General features: G+C 41.0%; 1 protein-coding gene across 1 annotated transcript in view; it reads right to left on the bottom strand.

Moving 5' to 3' along the window:
* Nucleotides 1-16,799, bottom strand: part of LOC138662952 (zinc finger protein 585A-like) — a 187,238-nt gene that overhangs the window by 36,657 nt on the left and 133,782 nt on the right. The window contains exon 7 of the mRNA XM_069748964.1: nt 4,134-4,988. Within this exon, the coding sequence (XP_069605065.1) occupies nt 4,134-4,988 (855 nt within the window). The remainder of the gene's footprint in view (nt 1-4,133; nt 4,989-16,799) is intronic.

The raw sequence follows: 16,799 nt of genomic DNA, 5'->3' as shown, positions 1-16,799 counted from the left end.
CTTATGGGGGGTTTCAATGTTTAGGCACATCAGTGGCTCTCTAAACGCAACATGGCATCCCATCTCAATTCCAGTCAATTTTGCATTGAAAAGTCAAATAGCGCTCCTTCCCTTCCGAGCTCTGTTTTGCGCCCAAACAGTGGTTTACCCCATATATGGGGTATCAGGGTACTCAGGACAATTTGTACAACAAGTTTTGGGGTCCAATTTCTTCTCTTACCCTTGGGAAAATAAAAAATTGGGGGCAAAAACATCATTTTTGTGAAAAAATATGATTTTTTATTTTTACGGCTCTGCATTATAAACTTCTATGAATCACTTAATGTGTCAAAGTGCTCACCACACATCTAGATAAGTTCCTTAGGGGGTCTACTTTCCAAAATGGTGTCACTTGTGGGGGGGTTTCAATGTTAGGCACATCAGGGGCTCTCCAAACGCAACATGGCGTCCCATCTCAATTCCAGTCAATTTTGCATTGAAAATCCAAATGGCGCTCCTTCGCTTCCGAGCTCTGCCATACGCCCAAACAGTGGTTTACCCCCACATATGGGGTATCGGCGTACTCAGGACAAATTGTACAACAACATTTGGGGTCCAAGTTCTCTTGTTATCCTTGGGAAAATAAAACAAATTGGAGCTGAAGTAAATTTTTTGTGAAAAAAAAGTTAAATGTTCACTTTTATTTTAACATTCCCAAAATTCCTGTGAAACCCCTGAAGGGTTAATAAACTTCTTGAATGTGGTTTTGAGCACCTTGAGGGGTGTAGTTTTTAGAATGGTGTCACACTTCATTATTTTCTATCATATAGACCCCTCAAAATGACTTCAAATGAGATGTGGTCCCTAAAAAAAAGTTGTAAAAATGAGAAATTGCTGGTCAACTTTTAACCCTTATAACTCCCTAACAAAAAAAATTTGGTTCCAAAATTGTGCTGATGTAAAGTAGACATGTGGGAAATGTTACTTATTAAGTATTTTGTGTGACATATCTCTGTGATTTAATTATATAAGAATTCAAAGTTGGACAATTGCGAAATTTTCAAAATTTTCGCCAAATTTCCATTTTTTTCATAAATAAACGCAGGTAATATCAAAGAAATTTTACCACTATCATGAAGTACAATATGTCACGAGAAAACAGTGTCAGAATCACCAGGATCCATTGAAGCGTTCCAGAGTTATAACCTCATAAAGGGACAGTGGTCAGAATTGTAAAAATTGGCCTGGTCATTAACGTGCAAACCACCCTTGTGGGTAAAAGGGGTTAATGGCTAACTGAAACAATATAACAAATTGCAGCTTTTGAGACTACTCAGGTCTCTTCATCAGGCACAGACTAAAGCAAATTCTGAAGAATGACATATTTATACACAACACAGCACAGAACTGTCTTTATGGGAGAGTGGTAAGTGATAAATAGTTGTGTCCATAAATATCGGAAAATTCCTAGATTAAGAGTGTATGTTTTGTTGTCCTCTGACTGGGGTCTGATTCTGTTATGATGACCCCACATGGACACAACTGTTTATCACTTATCACTCTCCCCTAGTGGCAGTTCTGTGCTGTGTTGTGTATAAATATGTGATTCTTCAGAATTTGCTTTAGTCTCTGCCTGATGAAGAGACCTGAGTAGTCTCGAAAGCTTGCAATTTGTTACCATCTTTTCAGTTAGCCATTAAAACATATCAACCACTGAGGACTCTCAATTCTAAATATTTTTCTATGTACTTGCTAACACGGTACCAAGATACATATCTTTCCCGCATTATAAAAGGCATCCATCTTGTCATTGTAGTTTGGAATATCTTTTACAATTTTCATTAACTGATCGTGTATTTTCAGTTTGTGCTGCTCTGTCATGTAATTTCTTCCATTGTAGTTCATCTGCCTGTAAATCTTCTACTGAAACATGTGGATTTTGTGTGTCTGGTACAAATGATGTGGCGGCATTGTCTTCATGTTTGTTTGCTCTTGTAAGAACAGAAGCCTTTTTTATATCTTGGTGCAATTTGGACAATAATTCTGTTCGAGCATCGATTTGATCTTCCAATTTTTCATTATGTTCTGACAAATACAAAACAATGTGGACAAACAAAGTAAACCCCGTCAGACTCTTGTGTGTCACCTTGTGTGTCAGTATGACCAATCTCTTGTGTGATAGTACATGCTTTATGTGTTTGTGTTTCAGTTTTCTCAAAGACTAAATTATTGTACACTCGGACCATGTACATGACATTTTGGAGCTTTCTCTGTAACTTTTTTTACAGAAAAACCTCTGTTCAATCTTAAGATTCACTGCTTCACATTGGCTATAAAAACTAGATCATAATTGTGAATCTGTATGGCTATGAACAAACTTAAACTCTATATTACTTTTCTTAGAATAATCATGAATGAAATCCATTTTCTCACCTGTGGAATATATTTTCCTCTCCTGGATTGATCCAAGCGTCAATGGATGGTCCTCTGTGTCTCTACTGAAATCCTCAGACCTCCGTCATTGGACACATCCAGCTCTTTATGGTTGGAGACACGAATCCTCACTGTCTGTAGGCTCTGTCTGATCCTTGTGACGTGAAATAGCAGAATTCCTGCACCTTGAACACCAGGTGTTTAGCAGAGCTCGCCACCTCCGTGTGCAAGGGAAAGGATTTCACAAAAATAGCACAAAAATCAGATTTGGCAGGGCTCGCCAAAATGTTAGAGAAAATAACAGTTTCTTACTTTTTTAAGTAAGAGCACAGTGAAGATAGAAAGGAAAGCAATATTGAATTGTGTGGATAAAACAAATCTTGTTTAATGTTCATTCAAAAAGTGATGACAAAAATGAAGAAAAGTAAGTTCATAGCACGTAGTATTAGATTATAGAAAACAAGCATTCATTGGTTCTTACATATGGTTTTGAAGTATGATGTGGTCTGGGTTGGAGATTCTCAAAGTATGAGAGATCTGTCTGAACAGGAGTTAGTGCATGTAGAAAAGCCGCGGAGACACCATCACGTGTTTCTCAATGCAAGCAATAAATAGCCAGGTCTTTCACCGGGAAGGAACAACCACGGAAAGGGCAGCATCCAAAAAGGAAAACCACCTATGCCAAAACATGCTATCCATCCACAGACAGCTGTTTCGGGGTATTTGCCCCTCATCAGTGTGGAGTAGGAAACTGGCTATTAGGAGCAGTGCCTAGTAAAAGGAACAGGAGTTAGGTCAGCTTATATACTATTTTGACCCATAGACTTACATTGGATCTATTTTTCCTGTCTCATAACCACATATGGTGATCTGCTGCTATGTTCATAGCCTCTACCATATTAGAAGAACACTAGTAACTTGCGGAATATGAATATCAGTTTTTTGTATATTACCTCATTTTGAAATGCTTAAGCATATAGCCTGTGACCTTTAAGAACCATTTATTATCTCCAAATAGCCACAGTTCTGACAAAAGCCCTATAGTTCTGACAAACAGAGAACAGATGTATCGGCCACAATCCTCAGAATAACACAGTCCCTCACTATCCAGAGTATCTATTTGCTAGTTAGAACCTGCATATGTTAAGTAAACTATATTTTTTAATTATTATTGAAATACTAATATTTTACAGTGGCTTACCCTCCTTTTGGAGTGTGTCAATGACTGCCTTCTAGACATCTGTCCAGTGAGCAGTCTTCCTCATGATTGTGTAGCCTACTGAAACAGGCCAAGGGACCCTTTTAAAATGTTTAGGAAGCCATTCCATGTGTTTTTATTTTAATTTACTGACATAATGACTTTTGGGTTTTCATTGGCTGTAGGATCTAGTCATCAACAGAAATAAACACTTGAGATATGTCACTCTGTAATGACTCTATATAATATAAGAGTTTCACTTTTTGCATTTAAGAACTGGAATAAATTAACTTATTGATAATATTCTAACTTAGTGAGAAGAACTTGTATGTGACTATGTAAACACAATTAAGAACATAAAAAAGCTTCTCCCCTGTGTGAATTCTTTGGTGGCTAGAAAGAGATGGTTTCTTCACAAAACATTTTCCACATTATGAACATGAAAATGGCTTTACCCCTGAGTGTGTTCTTTGGTGGGTAACAAGATGTGTTTTCTGGTTAAAACATTTCACACATTCTGAACAGGAAAAAGGCATCTCCCCTGTGTGGGTTTTCTGGTGGCTATCAAGATTCGTCTTCCTGCTAAAACATTTTCCACATTCTGAACATGAAAAAGGCTTCTCCCCTCTGTGGGTTTTCTGGTGGCTAACAAGATTCGATTTGTGGTTAAAACATTTCCCACATTCTGAACATGAAAAAGGCTTCTTTCCTGTGTGGGTTTTCTGGTGGCTAACAAGATTCGATTTGTGGTTAAAACATTTCCCACATTCTGAACATGAAAAAGGCTTCTTCCCTGTGTGGGTTTTCTGGTGGCTAACAAGATTCGATTTGTGGTTAAAACATTTCCCACATTCTGAGCAGGAAAAAGGCTTCTCCCCTGTGTGGGTTTTCTGGTGGCTAACAAGATTCCCTTTTTGGTTAAAACATTTCCCACATTCTGAACATGAAAAAGGCTTCTCCCCTGTGTGGGTTTTCTGGTGGCTAACAAGATTCGCTTTGTGGTTAAAACATTTCCCACATTCTAAACAGGAAAAAGGCTTCTCCCCTGTGTGAGATCTATGATGTCTGATAAGAACATTTTTAACTGTAAAACATTTCCCACATTCTGAACAAGAAAAAGGCTTCTCTCCTGTGTGGGTTTTCTGGTGGCTAACAAGATGCGCTTTCCTGTTAAAACATTTCCCACATTCTGAACAAGAAAAAGGCTTCTCTCCTGTGTGAGACATATGATGTCTGATAAGAACTTTTTTATCTGTAAAACATTTCCCACATTCTGAACAAGAAAAAGGCTTCTCTCCTGTGTGAGTTCTTTGGTGGGTAACAAGCTGCGCTTTCCGAATAAAACATTTTCCACATTCTGAACATGAAAATGGCTTCTTCTGTGTGTGAATTCTCTGGTGACTGACAAAATCTGATTTCTGGTTAAAACATCTCCCACACTTGGAACAAGAAATTCTATTGTCTGCTTTGTGAATGCTTTGTTGTTTGAGAAATGACTTTTCTAGGGGAAAACTATTTCCATATTCTGAAAATGAAAATATCTTCATTGCTTTAGGAGCAGTTCGTTTTTTAATGCTTATTTTGTGATTTAGATTTTCCTTAGTAGTCGGTAATGAATCAGAAGACAGGATCTGTTCCACAGGATCAGATGACAGATCTTTGCTGTGAAGGGATGATGGTATATTTGGAGTAATGGCATTCACTTCAATTGTATCCTGTGGGATCTCAAGATTATCTGATTTAAACATTGAAGATGTCAGCTGTCCTGCTGATCTCCTGGTACAGTTATCTGCCAAGAATAAAACCAATTATTATTTTAGAATAAAATATCCTTGAATTCTATATTTTTGACCATTTCTACTTAAACGATCTGTAAAAATGGCAAGTTATGCAAAATTATTGAATTATTCCCCAAGACAATGACAGTTTACAGTTTACTAGACTGTGCTCAAAACCACATTAAGCATCGATGCTTTTGGCATTACTATAGTGAGAAGAAATCACTTATTGTATGGCATGTGTATCTCCTGGAGCACAATCTGGGCACTATGTGTTGGGTAATAACTTGGAATATTGGCAATTTTCACTTTCCAACATTCACTGTGCGTGCTAATATCTGGAAACTGCAAGTGGAGTCAAAATAGTCACTATTCCTATAATTTATTGAGGGTTATAATTTACAAAATGGAGTCATTTTAGCCCCTTCATGACCCCATTTTTTTGTTATTGTACGATTTCGTTTTTCGCTCTCCTCCTTCCCAGAGCCATACTTTTTATTTTTCCGTCAATATGGCCATGTGAGGGCTTATTTTTTGCAGGACGCGTTGCACTTTTTAACAACATTATTGGTTTTAGCATGTCGTGTACTAGAAAACGGGGAAAAAATTCCAAGTGTGGTGAAATTGCAAAAAAGTGCAATCCCACACTTGTTTTTTGTTTGGCTTTTTTTGCTAGGTTCACTAAATGCTAAAACTGACCTGCCATTATGATTTTCCAGGTCATTATGAGTTCATAGACACCAAACATGTCTAGGTTATTTTTTATCTAAGTGGTAAAAAAAAATTCCAAACTTTGCTAAAAAAAAAAAAAAAAAAAAAAAATTGCGCACTTTTCCGATACCTGTAGCGTCTCCAATTTTCGTGATCTAGGGTCGGGTGATGGCTTATTTTTGTGTGCTGAGCTGACGTTTTTAATGATACCATTTTGGTGCAGATACATTCTTTTGATCGCCCGTTATTGCATTTTAATGCAATGTCATAGTGACCAAAAAAAAAAAATCGCAATTCTGACGTTTCAATTTTTTTCTCGCTACGCCGTTTAGCTTTCAGGTTCATTTTTTTATTGATATGATTGGGCGATTCTGAACGCGGCGATACGAAATATATGTATATTTGATTTTTTTTTTTTTTTACTTTTGCCATGCTTCAATAGCCTTCATGGGAGGCTAGAAGCTAGCATAGCCTGATCGGCTCTGCTACATAGGAGCGATGCTCAGATTGTTCCTATGTAGTAGATTTACTGCATTGCCATGAGTGCTGACCACAGGGTGGCGCTCACAGCATTCAGGCATCAACAGCCATAGAGGTCTTCAATAGACCTCTGGTTGTCATGCTGACGCATCGCTGACCCCCGATCACGTAACGGGGGTCAGCAATGCATGCATTTTAGGCCCGACAGCCGGAAGCGCTAGTTAAATGCCGCTGTCAGCGTTTGACAGTAGCATTTAACTAGTTAATAGTGGCGGGTGGATCGTGAATCCACCCCCCGCTACTGCGAGCACATGTCAGCTGTTTTGAACAGGCTTTGATGCGGGCTCACCGCTGGAGGCCACATCAAAGCGGGGGTTCTGACCTCGGATGTACTATACCGTTCGAGGTCAGAAAGGGGTTAAAGAGGTTTCATCTGCTCTGGTTTTCTGCAATTTTGTCATATTAGGAATTCTGCAAATGGTGTGTTCCATCTCCTCTGGGATCTGCTCCTGCAATGTCTGCTTTGGACACCAGATGCGGCTTACTCAATCTGCAGGCGATGCTGGTAACAGAGGTGTGGTTGGAACCAGAAGCTCTTGGCGGTGCAGGCTCTGCCCAGTCACTAAGATTAGGGTGCCTGGCATCTGTAGTACCATTTGCCAATTGGAAAGCACCAAACATTTTTTAATCAGATACATTTGTATTACCGATAACAAGATTTACAACAAATCACATGTTCATACTCCTTTTGTTTTACAGTAAATTAACCCCCCATGGAGGCCATATCAGGAGCAAACAATAATTCGTCCATAGTTGACAATATCAAACAGAGTTCCAGTTTACCATAAGTTGTAGTCTATACTATATACTGGTAGAACATTAATCCTATCCAACCACGGCTGCCATAATTTATGGAAGAACTCTAGCTCGTCTCTCCTGGTGTAAATGCTTTTCTCAAGCTCAGTTATGTGGTTCGTTTGAGCAATGAATTCACGTCTGGACGGAGGCTCCTCTCTAACCCAATATTTTGCAATCAGTTTTCTTGCAGCAAACTATAATCTTGCAATTACAATTTTAGTCGAATTGTCAGTTAATATTTACCCTAATATACATATCAACGGATCCCTAGGAATAACGTACCCATACACCACTCCAATGCAGTTCAACACTACAATCCAATAGGAGGACAATCTCGGACAATGCCAAAGCACATGCAATATGTCCGCCTGAAATTGCGAACTCCTTGGGCAATCAGAGTTGGACTTCGAAAGCACCACACCTTACTAAAGCTTGAAGCATATTGCCGGAAGCTGACTGATACAGCCTTGATCTCCTCTAGTTCAGTCCTCTGTGCTCAGCTCCTGGCTTGTGTATTTGTTTCCTGTTGTGACCCTGGCCTGTTTACTGACTACTCTTATGCCTCCTGAGTTAGTATTTTCTCTGGCCTCTTGGTTCCGACATGGCTATCTGTCTTTTCTTCTTCCCATCTTACTCCACAGAACAGTAGGTAAAGGTACCTTCACACTGAACGATATCGCTAGCGATCCGTGACGTTGCAGCGTCCTGGATAGCGATAGCATTGAGTTTGACAGGCAGCAGCGATCAGGATCCTGCTGTGACATCGTTGGTCGGCGCAGAAAGTCCAGAACTTTATTTCGTCGCTGGACTCCCGCAGACATCGCTGAATCGGCGTGTGTGACGCCGATTCAGCGATGTCTTCACTGGTAACCAGGGTAAACATCGGGTTACTAAGTGCAGGGCCGCGCTTAGTAACCCGATGTTTACCCTGGTTACCAGCGTAAATGTAAAAAACAAACAAACACTACATACTTACATTCCAGTGTCTGTCCTCTCCGGCGCTCTGCTTCCATGCACTGTGTAAGCGCCGTCCGGAAAGCATAGCGGTGACGTCACCGCTGTGCTCTGCTTTCCAGCCGGCGCTTAGTCAGGAGAAGCAGAGCGCCGGAGAGGACAGACGCCGGAATGTAAGTATGTAGTGTTTTTTTTTTTTTACGTTTACGCTGGTAATCAGGGTAAACATCGGGTTACTAAGCGCGGCCCTGCGCTTAGTAACCCGATGTTTACCCTGGTTACCAGGGGACTTTGCATAGTTGGTTGCTGGAGAGCTGTCTGTGTGACAGCTCTCCAGCGACCACACAGCGACGCTGCAGCGATCGGGATCGTTGTCTAGATCGCTGCAGCGTCGCTTAATGTGACGGTACCTTAACTGTGCTTCAAGCCTAGCGGTCTCTGTGTAAGTCCAAATCCATGTAGAGGGGTTAAAGAAGTTAAAGGGTAATGGGCAAAACTGTGTATATAGACAATAACACATCTACTGAAATGATCAAGCTGAACAGTCATCCTCAGGGAAAAAAATGAGTAGTGGTGAAACTTCTCTGGAGTAATTGGAGTATGGGACTTGGTGGCTCTAAGCAATATAAACTATCGGTATGGGACTCGGTGGCTCTAAGCAATATAAACTATCATAAGGACCAATATTTTCTGTCAGATAAATGTCAAGAAGAAATATTAGACACTTAAATAGAACTTTTTATAATAGTGCAGAGCTGAGGGATCTGAAATTTGAGCTGAGGGAAAGTGGGAGGTGAGGGAAATTTGAGCTCTGAGGCCGGCCTCACACTCAGCATATGAAAATACGGTCCGTATATTACGGCCGTAATACGCTGAAAAGTCCCGAAAATAGTGGTCCGTAGCTCCTCCGTAGGCAGGGTGTGTCAGCGTATTTTGCGCATGGCATCCTCCGTATGTAATCCGTATGGCATCCGTACTGCGTGTTTTTCTCGCAGGCTTGCAAAACCGACATACGGCTATACAAGGGATCCATGTGTTAAAAAAAACAAAAAAACATATATACTGTATATATATATATATATATATATATATATACATACAGTATATACAGTGGGGCAAAAAAGTATTTAGTCAGTCAGCAATAGTGCAAGTTCCACCACTTAAAAAGATGAGAGGCGTCTGTAATTTACATCATAGGTAGACCTCAACTATGGGAGACAAACTGAGAAAAAAAAATCCAGAAAATCCCATTTTCTGTTTTTTTTACATTTTATTTGCATATTATGGTGGAAAATAAGTATTTGGTCAGAAACAAACAATCAAGATTTCTGGCTCTCACAGACCTGTAACTTCTTCTTTAAGAGTCTCCTCTTTCCTCCACTCATTACCTGTAGTAATGGCACCTGTTTAAACTTGTTATCAGTATAAAAAGACACCTGTGCACACCCTCAAACAGTCTGACTCCAAACTCCACTATGGTGAAGACCAAAGAGCTGTCAAAGGACACCAGAAACAAAATTGTAGCCCTGCACCAGGCTGGGAAGACTGAATCTGCAATAGCCAACCAGCTTGGAGTGAAGAAATCAACAGTGGGAGCAATAATTAGAAAATGGAAGACATACAAGACCACTGATAATCTCCCTCGATCTGGGGCTCTACGCAAAATCCCACCCCGCGGGGTCAGAATGATCACAAGAACGGTGAGCAAAAATCCCAGAACCACGCAGGGGGACCTAGTGAATGAACTGCAGAGAGCTGGGACCAATGTAACAAGGCCTACCATAAGTAACACACTACGCCACCATGGACTCAGATCCTGCAGTGCCAGACGTGTCCCACTGCTTAAGCCAGTACATGTCCGGGCCCATCTGAAGTTTGCTAGAGAGCATTTGGATGATCCAGAGGAGTTTTGGGAGAATATCCTATGGTCTGATGAAACCAAACTGGAACTGTTTGGTAGAAACACAACTTGTCGTGTTTGGAGGAAAAAGAATACTGAGTTGCATCCATCAAACACCATACCTACTGTAAAGCATGGTGGTGGAAACATCATGCTTTGGGGCTGTTTCTCTGCAAAGGGGCCAGGACGACTGATCCGGGTACATGAAAGAATGAATGGGGCCATGTATCGTGAGATTTTGAGTGCAAACCTCCTTCCATCAGCAAGGGCATTGAAGATGAAACGTGGCTGGGTCTTTCAACATGACAATGATCCAAAGCACACCGCCAGGGCAACGAAGGAGTGGCTTCGTAAGAAGCATTTCAAGGTCCTTGAGTGGCCTAGCCAGTCTCCAGATCTCAACCCTATAGAAAACCTTTGGAGGGAGTTGAAAGTCCGTGTTGCCAAGCGAAAAGCCAAAAACATCACTGCTCTAGAGGAGATCTGCATGGAGGAATGGGCCAACATACCAACAACAGTGTGTGGCAACCTTGTGAAGACTTACAGAAAACGTTTGACCTCTGTCATTGCCAACAAAGGATATATTACAAAGTATTGAGATGAAATTTTGTTTCTGACCAAATACTTATTTTCCACCATAATATGCAAATAAAATGTTAAAAAAACAGACAATGTGATTTTCTGGATTTTTTTTTCTCAGTTTGTCTCCCATAGTTGAGGTCTACCTATGATGTAAATTACAGACGCCTCTCATCTTTTTAAGTGGTGGAACTTGCACTATTGCTGACTGACTAAATACTTTTTTGCCCCACTGTATGTCAGAGACACATATATGTATATATATTATTACTTCATGCAGCGCGATATAGCAGAAAGCTGGTAATTCAATTACCGGCTTTTGCTATCTCCTTCCTAAACCCGACATGATATGAGACCTGGTTTACATACAGTAAACCATCTCATATCACCATTTTTTTGCATATTCCACACTACTAATGTTAGTAGTGTGTATGTGCAAAATTTGGCCGTTCTAGCTATTAAAATAAAGGGTTAAATGGCGGAAATAATTGGCGTGGGCTCCCGCACAATTTTCTCCGCCAGAGTAGTAAAGCCAGTGACGGAGGGCAGATATTAATAGCCTAGAGAGGGGCCACGGTTATTGGCCCCCCCTGGCTAAAAATATCTGCCCCCAGCCACCCCAGAAAAGGCACATCTGGAAGATGCGCCTATTCTGGCACTTGGCCACTCTCTTCCCATTCCCGTGTAGCGGTGGGATATGGGGTAATGAAGGGTTAATGTCACCTTGCTATTGTAAGGTGACATTAAGCCTAATTAATAATGGAGAGGCGTCAATTATGACACCTATCCATTATTAATCCAATACTAGTAAAGGGTTAAAAAAAAACATTATTAAAAATTAATTTATTGAAAAAATCACAAAGGTTGTTGTATTAATTTATTCTACTCTCAATCCACTCACTGAAGACCCTCGATCTGTAAATTAAAAAAAAATAATAAACCAACAATATACATACCTTCCGAGGATCTGTAAGGTCCAACGATGTAGATCCATCTGAATGGGTTAAAATATTTTGCAGACACGAGCTCCGCTAATGCAGCTGCTCATGTCTGCAAAACCCCGGCAAATGAAGCTAAATATAGGTCAATGATCTATATTTAGCTTCATTTGCGGTGAGGCGCCCTCTGCTGGCTGTTTCTAGATCGTGGGAACTTTCCTAGAAAGCTCCCTTGCTCGAGATCATAAGAGGGCGCCCTCTGCTGGTTATCCTCATATCCATATATTTTTTTTTTAATTTACAGATCGAGGGTCTTCAGTGAGTGGATTGAGAGTAGAATAAATTAATACAACAACCTTTGTGATTTTTTCAATAAATTAATTTTTAATAATGTGTGTTTTTTTTAACCCTTTTTCCTAGTATTGGATTAATAATGGATAGGTGTCATAATTGACGCCTCTCCATTATTAATTAGGCTTAATGTCACCTTACAATAGCAAGGTGGCATTAACCCTTCATTACCCCATATCCCACCGCTACACGGGAATGGGAAGAGAGTGGCCAAGTGCCAGAATAGGCGCATCTTCCAGATGTGCCTTTTCTGGGGTGGCTGGGGGCAGATATTTTTAGCCAGGGGGGGGCCAATAACCATGGACCCTCTCCAGGCTATTAATATCTGCCCTCAGTCACTGGCTTTACTACTCTGGCGGAGAAAATTGTGCGGGAGCCCACACCAATTTTTTCCGCCATTTAACCCCTTATTTTACTAGCTAGAACGGCCAAGTTTTGCATATACACACTACTAACATTAGTAGTGTGGAATATGCCAAAAAAATGGTGATATGAGATGGTTTACTGTATGTAAACCAGGTCTCATATCATGTCTGGTTTTAAGAAGGAGAAACCAAAAGCCGGTAATTGAATTACTGGCTTTCTGCTATATCGCGCTGGATGAAATATTAATATATATACATATATGTGTCTACTGATATATATATATATATATAGACAGTATATATATATATTTTTTTTACACATGGATCCCTTGTATAGCCCTATGTCGGTTTTGCAAGCCTGCGATAAAAACACGCATTACGGCTGCCATACGGATTACATACGGAGGATGCCATGCGCAAAAAACGGTGACACACCCTGCCTACGGAGGAGCTACGGACCACTATTTTTGGGACTTTTCAGCGTATTACGGCCGTAGTATACGGACCGTATTTTCATACGCTGTGTGTGACGCCGGCCTTAATCTGGATAATACCCAGCACCATACTCTGTACCATTGTATTTGTTGTTCTCAATGAGCTTGCCGCATATAGCAATCTACAATGTTAATCTGGATAATACCCACTATTATATATGGTGTTTAACTAGCTTTCCTCATAATATACATGTGGGTCCTCTTATGGCGATACCATACCTATCTTCCTGCTTCCTCTAGTCTTACACCCTTACCTCCTATATTTCTTTTCATTCCTTTTAACATCCATTTAAATACAAGCATGTTACTAATGTTGTGTTTTGTCCACAGAGCCGCCCCTACTGAAATGTGTATGACACTCCTTCACTTGCTCCCACCCTTCTCGTCAGCAATGCGCAGGAGCCACCCCTCCTGGAATGCACTGCTTACCACCTCCTTCTCTGTGGAACGCACAGCACAGCAGCAGTTTTCTTTACGTGCGCTCGCGCGTCATTTCCGGTTCACTCCTTCCGGTTTTCGTTCCGGCCACAGCACGCGCACAGGGCTTTATAAGTTCTGGCACTCCCGGATATTGTACCGCCGACATTCAGTTCCTGTGACCTGCGGTGGATACCGCGTCCGTCTTCTCTCTCCACACCCTCCTCTAAGGCTCGGTGAATGCCACAGATACGAGTGCCTACATGCTGCATGGACTCCCTACTCTTTTAATAGTATTCTAACAAACATTTGGCAATCTCTTATAGATCGGCTGGTCTAGAGCCCTCTATTTTCAGGATCCCTTGTTTATCCTAGTATCTTGGTACGTCCATTCATAGAACCTCTAGTCACTGTGCCACACGTTCCTATGCATGCCATTCGTTTATATAGATATATATTCTCTCTATTTCACTACAGATGCAATATAACTTCTAAGGGTCTATGCTTTATACCCTCTTTCCAGCTCTCCATAGGTACGTACCCCCTATCTATTTCGTGAGACACCAACCCCACACTCTATAGTCTAGTCCTAGTACCTATAAGGTTCCCATGGATTCCACTCATATTTGTGTAAAATATTTTTCGCATATATGACGTATATTTTGTTATAATGTTTGGAGTGTCATTTCTGGTTTCTACCAGTCTAGCATATGCGACCAGATATATTTCCTTGTATATACTTTATTTTATTTAATTTCTGGTTTCGGATTATGTCTATGCACTTTATTTTGTTTATTTGTAGAGCACACCGATGAAGGTCCTTGGTAGACCGAAACGTTTGAATACTGTATGTATATAATAAACACTTTTTTGCATCAGACCCATACGAGTGTGCAAATATATCCTATACTACACTTCAAGGTCTGGGCACCTACTTCTTCAGCACCTCCACCCTCAGGCTGTGCTTATCATCTACTTTACTGCATTATGAGTTCATAGACACCAAACATGTCTAGGTTCTTTTTCATCTATGTGGTGAAAAAAACAACAACAAAAAAAACTTTGTTAAAAAAAAAGTAGAAAATTTGCGCCATTTTCCAATACCCGTAGTGTCTCATTTTTCGCGATATCGGGTCGGTGAGGGCTTATTTTTGGTGCGCCGAGCTGTCGTTTTTTAATGACATCATGTTGGTGCAGATACAATCTTTTCATCGCCCATTATTGCATTTTTATGCAATGTTGCGGCGACCAAAACAAGAAATTCTGGCAATTTTACTTTTTTCTCGCTATTCCGTTTAGCAATCAGGTTAATCCTTTTTTATTGATAGATCGGGCAATTCTCAATGCGGCGATATCAAATATGTGTATGTTTGATTTTATTTTTATTGTTTTATTTCGAATGGGGTGTAAGGGGGGTGATTTGAATTTTTATATTTTTTATTTTAATATTTTTAAAAACTTTTTTGTTTTACTTTTGGCATGTATCAATAATCTTCATAAGAGACTAGAAGCTGCCACAACCCGATCGGCTCTGCTACATAGAGGCGATGTTCAGATGGCCTGTATATAGCAGATTTACTCACTTGCTATGAGCGCCGACCACTGGGTTGCGCTCACAGGAAGCCAGCACTGAGAACCATACAGGTCTCCAGGAGACCTCAGGTTGTCATGCCAACACATCGGTGACCCACGATCATGTGACGGGGGTCACCGATGTGCGTATTTCCTTCGTGATTGCCATAAGTGAAATTTAAATGCCGCTTCAGAGTTTGACAGCGGCATTTAACTGGTTAATAGCTGTGGGTGGATCTCTATTCCACCCGCGGCTATTGCGGGCACATGTCAGCTGTTCAAAACAGCTGACGTGTCCCCGGAAAGATGTGAGCTCATCGCCGGAGTCCACATCAAAGGGAGGGAGTCCAACTTCAGCGTACTATTACTCCCGATGTCGGTAAGGGGTTAAACTGATAGGACTTGATTTGGAAAGAGACACACCTGTCTATATAAGACCTCACAGCTCACAGTGGAAGTCAGACCAAATGAGAATCATGAGGTCAAAGAAACTGGCCAAGGAGCTCAGAGACAGAATTGTGGCAAGGCACAGATCTGGGCAAGGTTACAACAGAATTTCTGCAGTACTCAAGATTCCTAAGAGCACAGTGGCCTCCATAATCCTTAAATGGAAGAAGTTGGGGACCAACAGAAGTCTTCCTAGACCTGGCCGTCCAGCCAAACTGAGCAATTGTGGGAGAAGAGCCTTGGTGAGAGAGGTAAAGAAGAACCCCAAGAACACTGTGGCCGAGCTCCGGAGATGAAGTAGGGAGATGGGTGAAAGTTCCACAAAGTCAACTATCACTGCAGCCCTCCACCAGTCGGGCCTTTATGGCAGAGTAAACCCGAAAAGAAACACATGGAGTTGGGGCTGCGGCGGTGACCCCCCCTAAGACCGGAGACCGAGTATATGGGTAAGAGCCATTATACCGCTTTAAATGTGATATAGGCCGTTCTGTGGTTAGCGGCACCCCACTTGGGGAGATGTAGTTGCTCACCTGCGGACTGTCGGATGTGGTGGCGCCTTTACCCTAAAAACCTGCACTTAATGGCATTTATACTAGAAAGCGGTATTAGCGGCGTATAGGGGTCTTCCGTCCTTTTAACACTTTCAGTGCTATCCTTAGTTTCCCCTATTGTGTACTCTGCATATGTTATGACTTCGTGATTGTGATTTTAATATTGTTATCAATAAAAATGTATTTTTACATTTTGGGACATATACTCCATGTGTTTCTTTTCGGGTTTTCTCTATGTTATTTTGGAGTGTCTTAGACTGGTTTGAGGGATTTCTAGTACGGGTACTATCCCTAACACTATACTATTTAGTATGTGTGTGAGATCCATCTTATTGTTGTCCATTGTGGGATGTGTCTATTCTACTTTATGGCAGAGTAGCCTGACGAAAGCCTCTCCTCAGTGCAAGACATATGAAAGCTCACATAGAGTTTACTAAAAAAACACATGAAGGACTCCCAGACTATGAGAAATAAGATTCTCTGCTCTGACGAGATGAAGACAGACCTTTTTGGTGATAATTCTAAGCGGTATGTGTGGAGAAAACTAGGCAATCACCTGCCCAATACAATCCTTACAGTGAAACATGGTGGTGGCAGCATCATGCTATGGGGGTGGTTTTCAGCTGCAGGGACAGGACAACTAGTTGTCATTGAAGGAAACATGAATGCGGCCAAGTACAGAGATATCCTGGATGAAAAACTCTTGCAGAGTGCTCTGGACCTCAGACTTGGCAGAAGGTTCACCTTCCAACAAGACAATGACCCTAAGCAAACAGCTAAAATAACAGGGGAGC

Source organism: Ranitomeya imitator, chromosome 2 (assembly GCF_032444005.1).
Source record: "Ranitomeya imitator isolate aRanImi1 chromosome 2, aRanImi1.pri, whole genome shotgun sequence".
In the NCBI taxonomy this organism is placed as follows: Eukaryota; Metazoa; Chordata; class Amphibia; order Anura; family Dendrobatidae; genus Ranitomeya; species Ranitomeya imitator.
Note: the sequence above shows the minus strand (reverse complement) of the source record. Positions and strands in the feature narration are given on the sequence as shown.